Below are 19,540 nucleotides of genomic sequence, written 5' to 3' on the forward strand. Positions count from 1 at the left end.
CCTGCCAGCTCGTAAGCTGGTACTGTAACAGGTGATTCTCATCCAAAGACACAGAAATACCCACAAAATATCATTATTCTTCGTGTGTGTTTGGGCTTTCACTGTGACTTACAGTGAATCTGTCATTTGCATGTTGACATACAGACATCCTTTTAAAGGTGCAGAGTTTTGTATTGTAAATTGTCAGAATTGATGGTGACATGTTATTGAGCCCGACTGCTTTCAAAAGTATGTAAGGACTTCTGTATCATCTTTTCCTTTCTGATCTGCGTAGTGTCTGCATAGTTCAAAGAATGTATACTTGCTGCGTACAACTGTTATTATTTATAACTGCATGAGGTTAGCAATCTAGGCGGAAATTTTTACCATGAATTTAAACAACTTCTCTTATAGAAGTATGTTTTTTTTCAGGAGAGGTTACAGTGCAAACTGGAGATCTGTTGCCATGTAGGATTTGTGGAAGGACTTTCTTTCCAGCAGCACTGGTAAGTGGTATGAGCACTGTTGGCTTTTGGACCTGGTAAGTTGGTAGGAGGGTTAAACAATGGTCACTATAGCTAATAAAGTAGATCTAGAGGCTTGGGTTTGGTGGGTTTTTTGTTTTTTTCCCAAACCATTATTGATTCCAGTTGTCTCAGTTTTGAAGCTCCTTAGAAGGAAGTTAATGTTATTTCAGCATCCCATCACTTTCTGAAAATATGTACTTCTGAAAGCATCTTCTCAAGGGTCACAGAATCATTCCTTGCCTCTGCAGATGTAAGCCCTAGCATTATGCAGTCTTAGCTAGTAAATGAAGTGCTTTGTTAGCCATCTTCACAAAATCATGTGTTCTCCAGTCTTAGTAGAAATTGGCCTGTCCTTCAATATGAATATGGATTTGACATCTCTGATTTGTCTTTCCACTCAATGCAAATGCTGCCTACCTACCTGCAAGGAGCAGATACAGATGCCTCCTATTTTTCTTCTTCATCACACAAGTTTTTCTTACCATGTGTATGTGTTTGTGAATTCCCGCAGTTCAGTTTTAAAAGTAATGGCTGGCATAAATGTTTGAAAGCAGTCTGATCCTATTCGTCAAGAGTTGGGCCTTGTTTGCTGATTGGCATATCGAGAAAGAGGGAAATAACATGTTAATAACGTGTATTTTCAAAACTAAGTTCTGTATTCTCCTTTTGTTTTTCTACTGCTTGTAGAAAAAGCATGGACCCATTTGCCAGAAAACTTCTGCCAAGAAAAGGAAGACATTCGATTCCAGCCGACAGAGAGCAGAAGGAACTGACATTCCCACAGTAAAACCTCTTAAGCCACGGGTATGTTATAATTTACTCTGCGTATGAGCATTTTAGGCAAACTATGTATGCATTATAATAAGGCTTATTTCTGCTGGCAATTTGTGATACTTAGACCAACTAGGATCTGGAAGAAATCTAACTATAATGTTGTGTACTAAAATAAAGCACGTACTTAGCTTGAAGTAAGAGCTTCACACATATAAAGCTCTTTCTTTTTTGGCTTCTTAGCCAGAACCACCCAAAAAACCTTCCAACTGGAGACGAAAGCACGAGGAATTTATAGCAACTATACGAGCAGCCAAAGGACTTAATCTTAAAGACGGCGGGAAACTCCCTCCACCACCTCCACCATCATATGACCCTGGTATGTAAAATGATCAACTTCTTTAGAGATTTTCTCTTTTAAGCTTAATTTGTAAAAATTTGAAATGGAGAGAAATTTATTGGAATACAATATTCACAAGTTCTTGAAGATGACTATCTGATTATCGCTATGCACATGCTGGTTTGTGACTGTGGGTCTGGCTGGCTACCATCCTGTGTAGCTTTCAAAGCCCGTAACTTTGGTTTTAATGCATCGAAAGGTGGTTGTGGCCAGCTTGCAGCTTGCTACTGTCTTATAAACCGTAGGCTGGACAAAGTGTTTCAAAACCTTGTTTCTGTCCACAACAGTGGAACTGCTCAGAAAGAGTAGGCTGTCTTTTTAATTAGCTGCCAATGCTGGACACCCACACCCTATTTATGTTGTAAGAATGCACATCGACTATTCTTTGAATGTAGTCTCTCCCATTGCTTGCTGAATTCACATTCCAGTTTCATGTATGCAGTGTATGCTCTAGAGTGCATGTGATCCTTCCTCATGTGGTGGGTATGTGAGATGTTGTTGTGTGGAATTTGTATTAACAAAGGAGTGACAGTCCGTGAGTGCCTTCAGAACTGAGGCTGGGTGAAGTGTTGAAGCAGTCTGAGGTAGGTAGGAAGGAAGTTACTTTTCAGTTAATTTCGGTGATAATAGGTTGGAGAATATATTTCTTCCTTTTGTCCTAAGAGCTAAACCCTTTGATCAGCTCAGTGGCTACTTTCAGAAAGATTGGGAAAAATGGAAGAAACTCATGTTTGCTTCTGCCTGTCTGGTCAAGTGAGGATGTGAGTGTTCTCTACCTTGTTTCTCTACAGGAAACATGTTAGTCCAGTATTAGAATTGGAATTGTCCATTCATAGTAAGAAGTGAATTGCTATTATTCAGCATTCAATACACACTATCTTGAAATGCCATATATATTTTAAAGGAAAGTAAAACCAATAGCTAATGCTGTGAATAAGAAATATAAGGCTTGATCATGGAAAGGATTGTTAATAATCTAGTTGTATAGGTTCTGAATTACAAGCAGAAGAGCCCAGAAGTCAATCTAGCTGGGAAAAGATACTAAAATGGTGTTCTCTTGGTTCCAGAGACTGTGAATTAGTTTGAAGTGAAGGAAGTAACTCTATTCAGCCTGCTTGAAAGCAGATAGGAGGTAAAGGGAAGAGAAAGATACTGTGCCTCTGTCTCTCTCCCTTCTGTTTTTTAGTTTTTCCAAGTGAAGTCTTACTGTTTTTAGTCTCCTGGCTTCATCCTGCTGCAGTGGGTAAGACTTAGGAGGAGGGTACCAGGAATAAAGAGAAGATGCATGGACTAATCAGTGGATTCTCTTCTCGCAAATAGAACAGAACAAAAATGGAGCAGGAGCAGCTACTGTTGCTCCCTTTTTACTTTACGTGTAGTAGAGAGGGAGAATTATGCATGGTATTATGGGATATATCCATTCTTTCCTACTCAGCTCTGTCTTCAGCATGCCTATTTCTAACTAGCTGCTAGTCTTTTTCCTTTAAAAGGAAAGAGATCTGTATTAGTATTTCCTACTTAATTGCATTCTTTGAGTTTGCAAACAAGCAGTATTGCTGGTTCTTCGATCTCCTGTTCCACCTTTTTCCTTAGAAGTGTGGAATAGCCTCACAATATTAAGAAAGACTTTAAGTCACCCCATCTGCATTGAACTTGACTGCCTATGTGTGCTGCCACCTTATTTTGATTAGTTTGTATTTTATAAAGCTTACAATTAAATCCTGACAGTTCTTCTGGACAGTACGAACAGTGCTTCCAGATAGCCAGGTGGCTGACTGGTGCTAAGCATTTTACAAAAGGATGAAGATACAATCCCTGATTCTTAAAAAGAGTATACATTAATCCTCTACAGTCTGATCTGTTTACTTTAGTGGGCTTTGAAAGTCTTCTGTGGGAACTGAGTTGTATGCCAGCTAGAAATGTCTCTTCTTATTATCTAGGGGCTTTCATAGCTGCTTTAGTCATCTATTTTGCTTTTTTTAATCTTTAACTTTGTTTGGGCCTACTTGGTTTGACTACAAAGATGCTATAGTTCTTCTGCTTCTGAGTTTCTACCTCTTAAGGTATAGTTTATGTTTGAGTATTCTGACAGTAGCGGAGTTTATGTAAAATAAATAACAATTCATTGTTGTTACCACATGAGATTTCCATGCTGCCATTTCTTCTCTGAAGGATTTCTGTGTTTTTCTTGTGTCCTTTGCTCGCACTTCTTGGGTCACGGTTCATGGTTTGATGGCCACTACATCATTTGACTTACTTAAAATTTTTTACTAATTTAAAGGGTTAATTACTTAAGACAGGTCTGCTGCATTTGGAGTAGTAAAATGTAATCAAAATCTTATTTTGGATCGTATAATATCTAATTGTAATCTTGGAGGCAGTGACTGTTGAATCTGTCCTCATTTTCTCTGATACATTTCTAAAATCACCTAGGAACATCCTAATTTAACCTGCTTTGCCAGTGTCCAGCTCTTCTGAAGTTGATGTTTCCATGGTTTTGAATACTGTATTCTGGGCAATTCAACATCCATATCTCTAAACACCAAAATGTCTGTCTGAAACTGCGGTCCAAACATTTTACTTTCCAAGGGCAGTGTATATAAGAGATATATTTCCAGCATACAGATGAGGGATCTTCTAGTATTTTAAACATTTACATAGCCTTTCTGTTTTTTTCCCCAATGTTAGTAATAGTATTTCCTGCAGGTAGTACTGTTTGTAATGTGACTAAATCTTGAAAAATAATACAGCCACCAATTATGCTGTTTTGCACATCTCTATAGATGTTCCCTAATTATGAATGGATTTCCTCAGATTGTTTTTTTTTTTAGGTTAAATTTCAGATTTTTTTTAATGGTCATTTCCAGTATTGCATTTAGTATTTCTTAGTTCTTTCAAAATTCCTAGAGGAAACAGATTTTGTTGTCTTTTGCTATTTGTATGGGAAAGGTTTTAATACATTTTCATATCTTGAACAAACTGAACTCTGATTTTTGGGGGTTTTTTGTTTGTTTGTTTGTTTGTTTTGGTTTTTTTTATTTAGCCTCTTCTCCACTTCTTCCAGCTGATATCCCTGCCATGTCCATGCACCTCTTTGGCCACCTACTCTGCTGAATAGTATCTCTCCAAGCGTTTCTGATTTTGTCTAGGTTATTTCTGATCCTCAACCACTCTTCCCATTCTTATCCATCAAACAAGAAACATTTTTTGTGTTACATGTGGACAATATTCTTTTCCCCAGCAATCTATATTTAGTTTTCAGATTCAAGAGGCCTTAATGTTTTCTGGGGGTAGGGCTGGGGCTGGTCTTTAAAATACTTTTAAGCACATTATTTTTTAAAACACGTTATTAATGTAAGGTTTTTATGTTTTTAAGATTACATTCAGTGTCCATATTGTCAGAGGAGATTTAATGAAAATGCAGCTGACAGACACATCAATTTCTGTAAGGAACAAGCAGCACGTATTACTAATAAGGGGAAATTGGCGGCTGATACCAAAGGAAAGCTTCCTGCTCGAACACAGGTGAACTACAACATTTTTCTTAACTTGTAGCTTGCATTCGACATCAAATCAAGCTTGTTAAATAGTGTGTTGCTGTTAAATGGAATTAACTATTTTATTCTGTAATTTTATTATTTGTGCTGGACTGAACATGGAAGAGGTTTTTGCTTTCTTATGAGAGTTGCAGAGATCCATAAATTGGATGGCAGCGGTTGTAAAGCCAAAAACAGTCATAAATGTAATTCAGAGATTTGTGAAAATGGCAGGTTAAGGGTAGGAGCAGGAAGTAGAGATGCAGTATTTGTAAAGAAAGTTGAATTTCTGTTGTGCAAGTCTTCTGTTCCTTAAGTGGTCAAACAAAGGTACGTGACTACAGGACAACTGACAGCAATATTTTGGCTAATTAGAGGCTTAGAGGAATTCAGGTGTATTAAAGTAAAAGTCGCAGTAGTTAACATGATGAAAACAAATGAAGGATTAAAGTGTATGTGTAGTGGTAAAGTGTATTATCTGGTGGTAATGCTGGTTTTTTTGGAAGCTTTTTTTGGAGTTAGAGAGACAAGCAGTTACTTAGTGATTCTTACACTGTATTCTGGATCGGTGCTGGGACTGGTCTATAGCACACAGCTGACAGTAAGATTTGAAAGCAAAAACGATCCTGCCCTTGAGTATTCTTTTAAAAATTGACTGGTAATGAGGTGATAATGTTAATCTCATGAGACAGCTCTGGAAAAAGATGATAAAGCTGTAGACAAGTAGAAAATACACAAAGACGTACAGTTAAATGAAAAAACAAAACCACTGAGTTAGATAATCTTTCCTACTAGTATCATCTGTATGTATAAGAAAGCAGACTAGCGGAAACCACTTGCATGATCTAGAAACAGTTCACCTAGTAGGTAATCATCATCTGTTTTCCCACAGTACCTGAGATAACTACCTATTGTGTTATATAGATAGTTTGATTTAATTGCTTAAATTTCTAGGTTGTATTTTGTTACAGTACAAGCCTGCTGCAGTTAAGAAGATGCCTTCTGTAGGATCAACACCATCATCATCATCACGCTTACCACAGCCAAGTGGTGTTAGCAAAACTGTTGTAGGTATGAAATGAATGTTACTATTTTTCCATTTCCTCTCTAAATACTGTTTTTCAAACTATGCGGTAAAAACAGTATAATTTTAATAGCTGGAAGGACTTCTACAGCATTGCCTAGTGATTTTAAACTGATGAAGTAAAAAATTCATAGGAGTTCAGTGTTGCATGAGTGGATAAGATGGTGTTTGTTTTTCGTAATACAATTTTTTTCTAATCAGTGTTTTTGTGACCTTATTTTTTTTACTTAAATATATGATGGCTACATACTTTATTGTTGAAATCGATATAGTGTGTTTTGTGAAAAGTCATTTAAAGTAAAGTCAGAAAGGTCACTGATTGGCATCTGCCCAACACAGACTCCTGAGCACATAGGATTCTCTTCTGTTTTATATATTGGGTCAAATTAGTTTTTTTCTGAATCAAACCTGCAAAATCATTCTGTGTAGTAATGCATAATGGTATCAAATACTGATATCTCACCTGAGATTTTTCTGTTGCTTAGTTCTGTAACTAATTTGTGTGCTGCTTATGATCATGAACTGGTGTAAATACATAGTCAAGACATGTATATTATAATTATGCAAACACTGGTCTTATTCTGATGTCAGGTGTCATCAGATGTCAAACATGTTCTGTTTGTACACACTTTGACATTCTAGGCTAATTTATGAAGAAAGTAATTGAGATCCAATGTTTTTTATTAGAATAGAACATTATGTCTCAATTACATGTTTTCTGTAAATTTTTAGGAAAATACTTGCTTTTTCGTAGTATCTTGACACTTGTGAAGATCTTGATCTTGATATTTCTAAAAATCTTGTTTTGAATTTTACAATTAAAAAATATATATAATGAATTGTATCATTTCAGCAGCAAAATCCTAACATTTTCTTCTATTTCCCTGCTGGCTTTCAAGTGCAAGGTGCTTCTTCAAGTAAAGCACTATCTTCATCTGGATCCAGTGGGAGCAAAATTCAGACTTTATCACCAGCTCATAAAAACTCATTGGGAATGGTGAACACACAAGCAGGGTAAGTTTCCATTTAATGTTGTCATTTATGCTTTATTTCATATTTATGTTGTGCTAGTTCTAGAAGTCTCTGTGGTCTGTTTCACTTGCATTTTTTTTCCTGTGAGCTTCAGAATTACAGTGTTTTGAATTTATCCTTTATTTATAAACACAATTAATGTTTATGGAACACTGAAGTAGACAAAGATGCATTTTCTAATGTTAAAATAACAGCAAAGGAGGTCAAGTGATAAAAATAGATATAAAGTAGATTAAAAAGTTATAGAATATGCAGAAGTGGTCGGAACTATAATTTTTTTTTCTTTGTAAAAGTGCAGAGACTTAAAAAAGGAGAAAACACGAGGCATAACTTCCTGCAATTAGTGGAAATAAAAGAAAGAGGCTTCTGCCACAGACCATAGGCCAATTGTGACAGGATCTTCCCTCTTAGCACAAAAGGGGGAATATCCTGTCTTAAAATACTCGAGACAACAAGTGAATGAACACAAGTAAGGCAATGGAAGCCAGTGCTCTACAACAGCAACAAGTGGTAGATTTACTAGAGTTCAGTGAAAGTGCTGGTGTGATCAAGGCTATTACTGATATTTTTTGTGGGGCTAGGGGCGGGCAGGGTAAGTCAGTGCACACAATCTCAAAGAAGAAATGTATGGAAGAGATTGAAGATTAGTGCAATTTTACAGAAGTTTGAGGAGCACTGAGAGAAAACATAAAAAATACAACAAAGTGATTGCAGTTATAACATTGGTGATTGAAGAAGACTTACTCCTATGAAAATGAGTATCACATTGGTGAAGGCTGTATAAGGTGGAAAAAGTTTGTGAGGAAGAAAAAGGACAGTGTGAAAACTCCTGGGGATGGACAGCTTTATTAATTACACAAAACTAGTCATTTTTAGTTTATCACTCTTAAGTCTTACCAAGATATGCACAAGTATGAATTACAACTCTGTCATACCTCTCTGCTAACACAGTGTAGCATGAGGATGCAGTTTTGTCCCACCTTGCTCCACCCACTTGGACCAACTCTTTCAGACTGGAAGCAGAGTCTGTGAGGTTGTCAGAAATTTTTTTTTTTATTATTTATTCCCCCCTCCGGTGTCCTAATAGTCTTTGGTCTACAGGTCATCTTCACAGCTGTTTGTAGGCACCTATGCTTTGACTGTCAGAAAATCACACCCTCTGTTACTTGCTGACTGATTTTTATATCACAATTCTCCATTTTCAGAAGTTGAATTAACACCTACTGATGAGTGGCAAACAAGTAGGTCTGCAAACCGCAGTAAAAATGTCAGCTGAGATAATTTGAAGGCATGTTGCTGAGCCCAGTGTTGAATCCAAGCTGTACAGGAAAGGCTTTTTCCTGTTAATAGAGTTTCTAATTACAATCTGTACTGCTTTGTGAGGTGGTACAGGTTTTGGTCTCCGCTTCTTAACAAGGAAGTTGTATTTGATTTTACCAGTCAGCTGCTTGCTGAGCTAGCTACTTTGTATTCTGTAATCTTCCCTTTCCTCTTCTGAAGCTTGGAGGACAAATTGTGATGTGAGCAAGCCAACTAGCAGTTAATGTGTGGAGAGATGTTTGCACAGGTTCTGTCTGTTCACACATGCTGTTAACTGCAAATAGGTGACTTCTGGTTGACATAGCTCTTGGATAATGATCTCTGACAGGCAGTGAATGTTAGCTTGGCTTATAATCTCACTTAATTGCCTACACAATTTCCAGTTTTTTAAGAGTAGGGAAGTGATGAGTGTGTTTCTTCTCACTTCTCTGCTCTAAAAAACTTGTGTTCTCTTCTTGTCTTTGCGGGCGGTCCTTATGATTTCTTGCCGGTCATACTAACCAGTCTTCTCACAGATGGCTGTCAAATGTGCCTCTTTCCTAAGTGTTATACCTGAGACCTAGCAATTCTTTCTTTTTTTTTTTAGCTACTTTGGGTTCACTTCTGAGAACAAGTTTGTCAGGAGTTACGTTGAAGCAAAGACGTCTAGGGACCAGTTACAACATGGAACAGTTAGGTGCCTCAGATTGGTCAGCAGTGACAATTTTGGCCTTAATCATCTCAGCCTTAGTATTGAGGTGTGAGGGGGGAAATATGTAGGCTTCTGTTGAAATGCCTACAAATTTATATTGGAGCATGGATGAGATACTAACAGTCAACATCCTAAGTCAGAGAGTGAGAATAGTTAATACTGTAGTGACACAGATTTCAAACATTAAAACGTCTTACAATTTAGGCTATAGCTAATTGCAGCTAGAATTATTTCATAAAATAAAAATGCTTTTAAATTTTCATAAAAGTAGCTTTCATTAGGATGAAACAAGATATATTTCTTTTACCACATTTACAATTTAATCAGTAAAATGACAAGCTATAACATGAGATCTGAGATTCTCTTGTGCCTAATTCAGGTAGAGTTCATGCTGTAAGATGTCATGGTTTGAGCTGTTAGTGAACTGATTTACTGAGCACAGTGTTGCACATATATTGTTTTAAGGGCAGTCTTTCAAATGGAATGTTAAGTGATGATGTGATTTTTTTTTTTCATTTTTTTTATTTTCTTGGCAAATATTTAAGAGCCTATTTTAAGAGCTCTTTTGACTAGTTTAGGTTCCAGTTTTTGCTGTAAGAAACAAGCTCCTGCAGTTTGTTCTAAGGCAATCTCAATTTTATCAGTTTTTTTTTTTTTACATATTAATTAAGTAAAACCTTCCATTTTTGCCTGGATTGTTGTAATTCCAGATTTGTAGAATTACAATTATATTGTGCAATATCAAGGATTAATTATATGTATGTTGAAGGGGGGAAATTTAATCAGACACTGCTTCTTTCTGTAGAATCATGGTACCTGTTCTCTGCGATGGATATGCAAAGGGGCAAGAAATTACTATCTGCTGGCTAATGTAGCATCCAGAAGTGATTGAAATATACAGGCATGCAGTTTCCCTCTTTCTCTTTAGGTGGCACTCTTGAACTGCTGCCTGAAACTATTGTGAAAGAGACGTGAAGCTGTTCCTGCATTTGTGTTAAAGGTGAAGGCTAAAACGAAATGGGTCTCTAAGGTGTTTAGTTCTGTAAAGGAAAGATTTCTGAATTTCGTTTCATATAAAGTTCAACTTCAATATCACAGTATAAATTTTTATTTTGTATGATCAGAAATGCAACAAAATTTTATGAACTCCCTTATTTTAAGTCATTTTTTGCTGTACTATTTCTTTTTTTAATTTGAATTCTCCTTTTCTGCTCCCCAAGTAAAGGAATGCTGAGGGAGCACACCACAGCATCATCGACATAAGCTAGGTTAGTGTTAGTGAGGCTTACTTTGCACATGTGGATCAGGATATGTCAACTGAGCTCTGCTGTGAGTTTTCTTTTTCTGCCTGCACAGAGTAAGAGCACAGTCAGTTATAAGTATTAATGGAAGTGTAGCATAAGGGCGTCATTTCTGAGTCCTAGAGAAGCAAGTGAGAGTGCAAGAGTAGCGTGTGACTCTGTTGTAGTCTGTGGGAAAATGTTCATTCACTTGTGTAAAAATAGAATTTCATCTTTTTGACATTGAATAACTGGGGAAAGGAAAATTAATTCTATATAAATTGTAGTTATGCTTATATTTTGATAGTGAATCATTTTAAGATCCTAAGTCTGATACGTATTTTGTAAAACTGCAGAGTTTAGCACTGTCTCACATTTCTTAGGGCAGTTCTGTTAAGCTATCAGATGTCATCAGATCTTTAGGAGAAAAAAGTGTGTAGGTTCTTCTTCCTAAGAAGAAGGCTAAGAAGGCTAAGGCGAAGCAAACAGGCAAACTCCACCCCCATATGAGAACTGTTTTGCCTAGCAGAACTTGACACCACTGTTTGTGGCCAGATAGAGATCATTTGCATGCACAGATTAATTGTGTATGCATGTTTCATCTATGAACAATTTTTTTTTTTTTTTTTTACTGGGACTTGGAAAATTACCTGATGTTTTTCAGTACGGCAAATGAACCCTTAGAAATTGCATTGTCATTTTTATTTTATTTTTGGGATAAAACTTACTATTTAATGTTAAGCTGATCAAAGTTACACCTCCTGGGAATCATGTCTGTTAGTGACACATCCAGTACTGTCTTACAGCTGAAATGCAATATGAATGGCACTCCTAAACATTATCAGTAAATTTTAAATTCCACTTATATATTTGCCATACAGCATGTTAAAGCCTTTAAAAACATTATATTTTAAAATAGCTTGTTTGTTTCATTAAGACTATAACTTACACCGCTTCGTTCAATGAAATCAAGGTAAATAATAAGTTGCCTTGGTGGTCTTTGCATTTCAGAAGATTCTTATGATTACACTTTTTTCATTAGTACATGAAAGGACTATCAGCTTTGGGTCTTTATGGGTTGGGTTTTTGGGTTTTTTTTGAAGTGTGGAAGAATACTGTAGTTCATTTGGGGAATATCATAACTGCTTCTAGGTTATTGCCTTCAGTGTTCTACACTGTAGGTGCCTGGAGTTCACAGACATATTGATGAATTGCTAAAGGTTCAGAAAAGAGCTAAGAAGATCATGGTAGGTTGAGGTATGTGTCTTGCAGTGTCGGACACCTCAGTCTTGCTTCTCAGTCCCTGTGAAATATGTAAGAGTGTGTATTTGGTCAAACAGGAATGGATTAAGCATTTCCTGGGTTAATTAGTTTGAACTAGAACTGTTCGGGAAGAGGAGTGGGAAGAGGAACGGTAGGGGAACTTATCTTACAGCCTGCATTATTTGGGGCTAAATTGTCAAGACTAAAATCTCAAGTGTTCCCTGCTGACTTTATAATGATTGAATATCACGTAGCATTGTTGAATTTTTGTTCCTTATGGGGAGATTTCCTTTGATGCTTTAGAGATGTAATGGGGATTGCAAGGTTCACACCAGAAGCTTCCCAGAAAAACAAATTATGTTTCAAACTTTATAGCTTCTGTGCCTTTTAATATGATGTCATTGTAGGAGGAGTATGAAAAGTAGTATGATATGGGTGTTGGAGAGACATAAGAGCCTTTTTATATATATATATTAAAAGCTATATTAAAAATAATGTGCTTCCTTGACAGCAATTAGCTGTTTAGTAATTTTCCTGTCATTGCAGTTTATTAAGGTTTTATGACAGGAATCAGAAAAGTGCACAGTAATTTTAAGAAGTTATTTCTCTCAGTGTGAGTGTGTGTTTTGTTGGGTTTGCTTGTTTGTTTTTTCCTTATGACTTCCCTTTAGGGGTGGGAAGTTTACAGAAGAGTTAAGCTTCAGCTACCCAGACATTTCCATCAATCTTGCTTGGTTTGTTTCTTTATAGTTTTTTAATTTCAAAAAGATCAATAAAAATACTCTGTCATCATTTTCCAGTTAAGGCTTAAGTTACTAGGCTTTTTTAAGAAGAAACTTTGGTTATATTATTGAGGCAGGAGGGAGATATAATGGGCTTTTTGCCAGTTTTACTCTATGGTTTAAGATAATAAATATGAAGAACTTTGGTTGAAGACCTAATTTTTCTAATATAAGTTGTGGTTTCTCAAAAGCTACAATTCTCCTTATGATGATGTGTAGGAGGAACAGTGGTGTGTTTTATTTGGGGTTGGGGTTTTTTAATTTAATTAATGTTTTTAAAATTTGATTCTTGGTTTATTCTTTTTGGTTTGGAAATGTTATCCATAATAGTAAAAACGTATTAAAGTATTGCCTATATGTATACTACTGCCTATTGCGAGTAGGTTTTTTGATATTAAAACAAAGTTGTTTTTCTTTCAGGCTTTCCTCTGTTCTTTTCTCATCTGCATAAAAGAAAAGAGAATGGAAGGCATGTTATTCTCTCTGGGCACCTTGTTCAGCCTTTACCAAAAAAAAAAAAAAAGTGAAAAAGGGAAACACTTTCCTTCTTGCTAATTCTAAAGTTAAGGAGGCTTGTACTTACATCTATATTATTTTCTAACATCTTAATAAAGTTACTGTGACTTGTAATTATGAGCCCCCTTTTCTAGATGTGATAAGTTTGACGTTATGAAAGCCATTCTTAAAAGAAAACAGGTCAAATGTGAGTGGATTGTACAGATTGTGAGGATAACTGGCATTAGTTTTTTATTTTGTTTAACAAAGAATAAAAAAAATATGTATTGGAAACCTAATCCAAATATAAGGCTACAAAATCCTCTCCTCTTAAAAGTAAGAGCAACGCTTTTGTTTGCTGGATTGTTAAAGTCTGATATGTGCATTTTTTTTAGTCAGCAGGAATTCTTTGGGAATACAAGTATTTAATTGTGAGCACTTTAATTTTTTTAATGATAATTTGAATAGCAATCTAGCAGTCTCCTTATGAGTACCCCTTTATATATTTTAGTAGTGAGATGGACAAGTTAGGCCCACCACTGCGAACTGGAAGAGATGTGCAAAGGTTTTATGACACTGATACAAAAACAGACAGTACCATCAAAAGACCAAATGAATTGTTGCCTATGAAGAAGTAAGTATTACAAATCAGCGTGGTTTATCTGTTTTGCAGAAATGTTCCACCAAAGCATCGGATAGTAAAGGTGTGACCTTGAGAGACATCTGCTGCCCAGTATGTCTTCAATATAAATGCTGTCGGAGAACAGTTTATAATATAATTAGTATAAGTATCTGTTTCATGCTATGTCAACAGCTTCGTAGTAGGACAGGAAAGATGAAGACTTTGTCTCAGATTTGATTTCTTCTGTCACTGATTGATGATGGACCAAGAATAACGAACTTCCATCTTTGTAAACCTGAGATAAAACTGAATTTGCATTGTTTAAAGCTGAAGTAAGCATTTAAGCCGATAACTGTACAAATACCTGCCTTACAGGCAAATGTTTTATGACAAAGTAATTTTATTCTCTTAAAGTCAAATATTTATCTCCTACTTCTGTAAGATAGCTGTGGTGGTCCAAGAATGTAAGCAAGGCAGACTTTGTAATGTGAGGTAAAGTATTTTATTAAGTCCAACTTATCTCATATAAAGACTGCTGAATATTCAGCAAGTTTAAGATATAAGTTTGGAAGAAAGGGTATTCCAGTCTTTTAAAAAGGAAATAGATACTATATTGTGGTTAACCCTTTGACATAATTTGGAAAATGCCAAATGCAAATGGGCTGATTCTTCATAAAAAATACCATAAACCATATTGCAAAAGAGAAATTAGTAATGAATTATGTGGCACATATATGGAATGTAATGCTTAAATAGTAGAAATATGTCTAAGTCTCTTAATGCTGCTTTAGTGTTGTAACCAAAGCTGAAGTATCTTTCAGACAGGGCAAGAATATTTCAACTGGGGTTTCTATTTGAAGAAATTAAAGGAATGAAAGTGGGGGGAGTTTATTTTAGACAAACAGGATTTTTTTTTTCTTTTGCATCTTTGGGTAGAGCTATAAATCCTGTGAATCACCAAAAAAAAAGTCAGTTTTTAATTTTATAATACATTACTAAGATGTTGAAAATTTGGCTTTGCAGTAGCCCCTATCCATAGAGCAGTTCTTTTCTTGAGAGAACTTCTGAACTTCTTGAGGCATTTATTCTTCTCTTCATAATATCACTGTTGTTCTTATTGAAATGTCCACTGACTTCATGGATTAAATCTGCCTTCCTTGCAGGAGGTTATTCAGTATGTTATGTGCCAACAGCATTCAACAGATGTAAATAGCTACTAGGCCATTGTTAAATTGAGCATAGCAATGTGGATGGTTACAGTTTATGGCAAAGTGCATGCCATTAGTTATAAGGAATTTATTTATGATTTTGCACAGAACTATGAGCTGTTGTGGGTAACTGATAGCTGTCAAAAATACCTGAAAATGCCCTGTCTAGGAAGCAAGCTTGATATTTCAGTTTTTATGGCAAAATCCAACCACATTGTGAATGTGTAAGTAGAAAAAGACAAGCTTGTTTTAAAAATCTCTTTCAGTTTTTCATTTTGCAAGCAGTGGTAATTCAACTAGATGTATACAGTTGTAGATGGTGCAGCCTGCTACTGCTGTTGATTTACTCATCAAAAATGGCAGAAATCATTGCAGTTAATTATAAGACTCCTATTGAAGTTGCTAGTCTGAAAATAGATTTGTTTTTTTCTGTATTTTTAGAAAGATAATAGGGAAAAATTCTGAAGAAATTATGCAGAGAGCTATGTTTAAACATTTCAGAATTAAGACATCCTGTTAAACCTTTAACGAATGATGTTTTGTCTGTTCATGGGACTCTGTCTCCCTCAATAGGCAGGGTGGACAGTGCACTTTCAGTCTGGCTTTTCAGTATTTTGGCTTTTCTTTTTTCCTAGTTTGATCTGTGGCCTGTATGCTATACTAGACACCATACAAATCATGTTTTTAAGACATTGTTTTCTGGGAAATTTCTGTAGTGTACACCTAGAATTAAAGCATCAGGTGAATTTTCAGAGTACCTAGTGGGATGAGGGTATATTATACATATTTTAGAGAATTGAACAGTTGAAATACAGGAAAAAATAGTGGACAATATTTCATGTTGATTTCTTTCAAATATCTAGGACTACTAGCTTTATGTTCAAAAACATTTGATTCAAAGTACACCCTGGAGAGACCTCAGTTTAAGAAATTAATGTTGTTAGTTTTAAAAGGTAGTATTTTGGTCCTAAGTTGAAAAGCCAGAGAAAACTGAGTAAGTAATACTTCTGAAAAAATTTGTTTTAAATTACTTGTAGTTGTCTAAACAGGAATTGAGACAAAATTCTGTTCTTTGCATCATGTGATCATCCCTGATCTATGATTATACCATTTCTGTGTCTACAGCTGCATTTTTCTTTATCTGCTTTTCTAGCTTCCATAACAAGTAAATTAACAGTCCAATATGTTCTTTCCGCTACTGAGCTCTAATTTTACTCAGATATATGCAAAGGCCACTGTTCAGTGTGAAATGAGATGGGGAAATAACACAAGATAGAGTATTTAGCATGTGTACTCTTGTGCATACTTACAACAGTGTAATTTAGGTTACATTTAGAACTTTATCCTGGAATTCCATAACTTCTGCAAGACTGACATAGCTTTTAATAGGTTTTAATTCTGATACAACTTATGTACTGCTTTTCAGTCTGTACAGTATTTTTTTAAAATAAAACCATCTTTAGAATCTCCTTGCTAAACAAGAGGGCTGACAGGATATATGGAGAAGGTAGGTGTTCTGCCCAGCAAGCCAGAATCTTTGATGGTTTCACTCTACCTGTTGCGTGTAGAAGCCATTCTTGTTAAACTTGAATACTTTAGTTAAATACAATTTCACTTGATTTAATCTTATTCCACTTTTGTGTTTAATCATTTGATCACTTTTCCACTCAAGTTTTTAAGTGATGGAAGGAGCTGAAAAGCCATCTTTAGCCTATACTCATAACATGAAGAAAGAAATGTTTTATGCAACATGTCTAAAATTCAGGAGTTAATATGTTCTTCCTCAGTTGTGTCAGTGTTGCATTTGAAGTTACTGGAGTTGAATGCATTTCCTTATACATACTTCGAAAACCAAACCAACACTAAGTTGTTCATAATTCTGAAAGGAGCAGTTAGGTTCATCTGAAGGGAAGGAAAAAAAAAAAATCAGCTCTGGGTTTTTGTTGCTGATTAGGCTCTTGGTGACTAATTTTTTAAATGGAGTCTTATTATAATTTTTTTTTTTAATGTCCGTGAGGCAGTCCCAACTTAAATTTCATGTATGCATTGGTGCTCAAGAATGCGTACAGAAAAACTTGGTGGGTCATGCACAAGATGTTATAGTCCCTGAAGTCTTGCCAAAGAAGAAGAAATCCCAGTGCATGGTAATTCCTTTGAGCAATGATGAAAAGATTCTGTCTTTCGTCACTGATGAGAAAAGGATGCCCCTTCCTATCTCTTTTTCTTAATGTTACTCATATTTTTCAGAGGATTCTGATGTTTCTCTACTCATCAAAGCAAGCAGTGAGAGGTTCTGTATGTTCAGGATGTGCTATTTGTTGCATACTGGCTTCTCAGAAGATCTGTGAGTCTTGAGGAAAGCAGCTTTCGCAGCTATGTGGTCATGCTGTTGAAGCCAACTTTAAAAACTCCGTGATAGACTAGAAAAAAAATACGCTGTAATGCCTGGATAGACTTTCTTTACTCTCCTCCTTCTATTTATAAATACAATATTTATGTTTTGAAGAAAGAGGCTATACAGCATTATCTGAGAAGTATGCATCCTAAATAAAGTCTGTGGCTATGAAGAAAAAAAATTCATGTTGGTCAGAAAGTATTGAGAATATGGTATCCTTTCCACATATTTTTTTAAACTATTAAAACCTGCAGTCAGCTGCATTGTGTTTCTCTGAAAGCCCTGCCAGTCCTAAAAAGTGACTTGTAGTCAGTCAATGTAGACATTAGAACACACTAAGCAACCAGTAGTGCAGGATCTAGCTGTATTTTGGTGTGATAGCAAGTGAAACACATGAACAGGAAGAGAGTTGCTGTTCTGTTTAGCTTGTCATTGTAAGATTCAAGTCATACTCAGTCCAAACCATGCAGGTTCATGCCAAAGCTCTTCTGTCTGCCCTTGGTAGGAAATAAGTTATATTTTTCATACAATTAATTCACGTGTAGATTGTTGAATTAATTTTTTTATATAATTTATAAATGCCTATTCTTGTATATATTTCTCTGTGTGTATATAAATCATCAGATATTTATTCTGTTTTAGAGGCACAACAAAACCACGGACATCGACCCCTCCTAGTGTGGCAAGAACCATGAGCACGGGTGCCCTAACAAACAAAAGAAAAACTAGCAATTCAGACAGTTACCTAAGGTAGCTTTTAACTTTGTGGATTTTGTCAGCAATAGAACCTTTATTAAAGGGGAGTACTTATTACAAAAGAAGTTGGGGAAAATATTGTTCTCTGCAGTTAGTAGGTAACTCATGGTCAATATTATTTGACATGTTTAAGATACTGAATGTATTTTGCATAGTTATCATCCAGCAGAATACCTTTGCCATCAGCTGTCTCAGATGTGCACAGAAGACACTTAGAAATGTCAAAAACCCCCTAGGAGCTGTTGAAAAAAAAAAAGTGAATGGTCTTTCAAATGGGAAATGAGTGGTTCAGTTCAAAATTAATGAAATTTGCATGCTAAGCACACAAATGGTGTGTTGTCTTCCCTTTTAAAGGGTAGGATAAAAATTGTATTGCTCTTTTAGCCTTTCTTGTTTTGACAAGCTAAGTTTTAGTTTTTCATACACTCCAGTTAATGTAACTAGTGAATCAGATTTTTGATCCTGTTCCTAAAATTTTGGCATAGTTTGGTTTTCTTGTGGGGAAGGTGGATATCTGGAGATATGTAGGGGAGTCTGGGTGGAATTATAAGGTGTACCACTGTAAATAAATAGGATATGTAGGCATGAAAATGATAGTAACCATAGCAGTAATTCACTGCAAGGATTAGAATAACTTTGCATCAATAACTGAACTGAGTTACTTAGAATGTTCTTTATCTGGGGATTTTCAGATCTGATGTTAAAATTGGGTATGACAGTGGAGACTACCCATCCTCAGTCAATGGAGGAAGTTCAAAAAGCAGCGAAGGAAATTCACCTGTACAGTTATCAAAGTTCTGCCATGAATGTGGAACAAGGTATCCAGTGGAATGGGCAAAGTTTTGCTGTGAATGTGGAATTCGAAGAATGATTGTGTGAACACATTCTTAAAAGCAAAAAGAAAATGAGAAATTGGAAGCATCTGCTATGTACTGCTTCATGGAAAGCTAGAGCACTCCTTCCACATAGACTTCATGCTGCAAACGTGTTGAAACATCATATTGTAATTTTCTGAGTGCAATCTTCTGGTTATGCAGTTATTTATAAACCAATATATATACTGTATATAGAAATAGCAGGTACCTAAAACTGTGCCATTCAAGGAAATACTCTTTAATCTCTTAGAAATATTTAAAATTAAGGCAAAAATGTGTTAAGTAACTTAGGTAGCAGAAGTTGTTCAATGTTATTTTTCTTGTAAATCCTACTAGATAAAAAATTATTTAAATCACATATGTAGGATAATACTTACCCATAGGGAACTAGCCATGAAGAACTCAGGCTTGAAAAGTTTCTCTGTGGAGGCATTTTTTTCATATGTGACAATAACTCATATGCTATGTTCTAAGTGAAAACAACATGAACAACTGCTTATAAATTCCTAGTTAAAAGTGCACAT

General features: G+C 35.6%; 1 protein-coding gene across 1 annotated transcript; it reads left to right on the forward strand.

Moving 5' to 3' along the window:
- Positions 1 to 411: 411 nt before the first annotated feature.
- On the forward strand, positions 412 to 19,020 carry ZC2HC1A (zinc finger, C2HC-type containing 1A; the record flags this gene model as incomplete). The annotated part of the gene is made up of 9 exons (XM_010287103.1): positions 412 to 485; positions 1,194 to 1,310; positions 1,521 to 1,656; positions 5,054 to 5,202; positions 6,185 to 6,284; positions 7,203 to 7,311; positions 13,675 to 13,794; positions 18,028 to 18,135; positions 18,834 to 19,020. Coding segments are annotated over 9 exons (1,100 nt in total), but the record flags the coding sequence as incomplete, so codon positions are not given.
- Between the last annotated feature and the right edge of the window lie 520 nt (positions 19,021 to 19,540).

This window comes from Phaethon lepturus, unplaced genomic scaffold (genome assembly GCF_000687285.1).
Source record: "Phaethon lepturus isolate BGI_N335 unplaced genomic scaffold, ASM68728v1 scaffold49605, whole genome shotgun sequence".
Classification (NCBI taxonomy): domain Eukaryota; kingdom Metazoa; phylum Chordata; class Aves; order Phaethontiformes; family Phaethontidae; genus Phaethon; species Phaethon lepturus.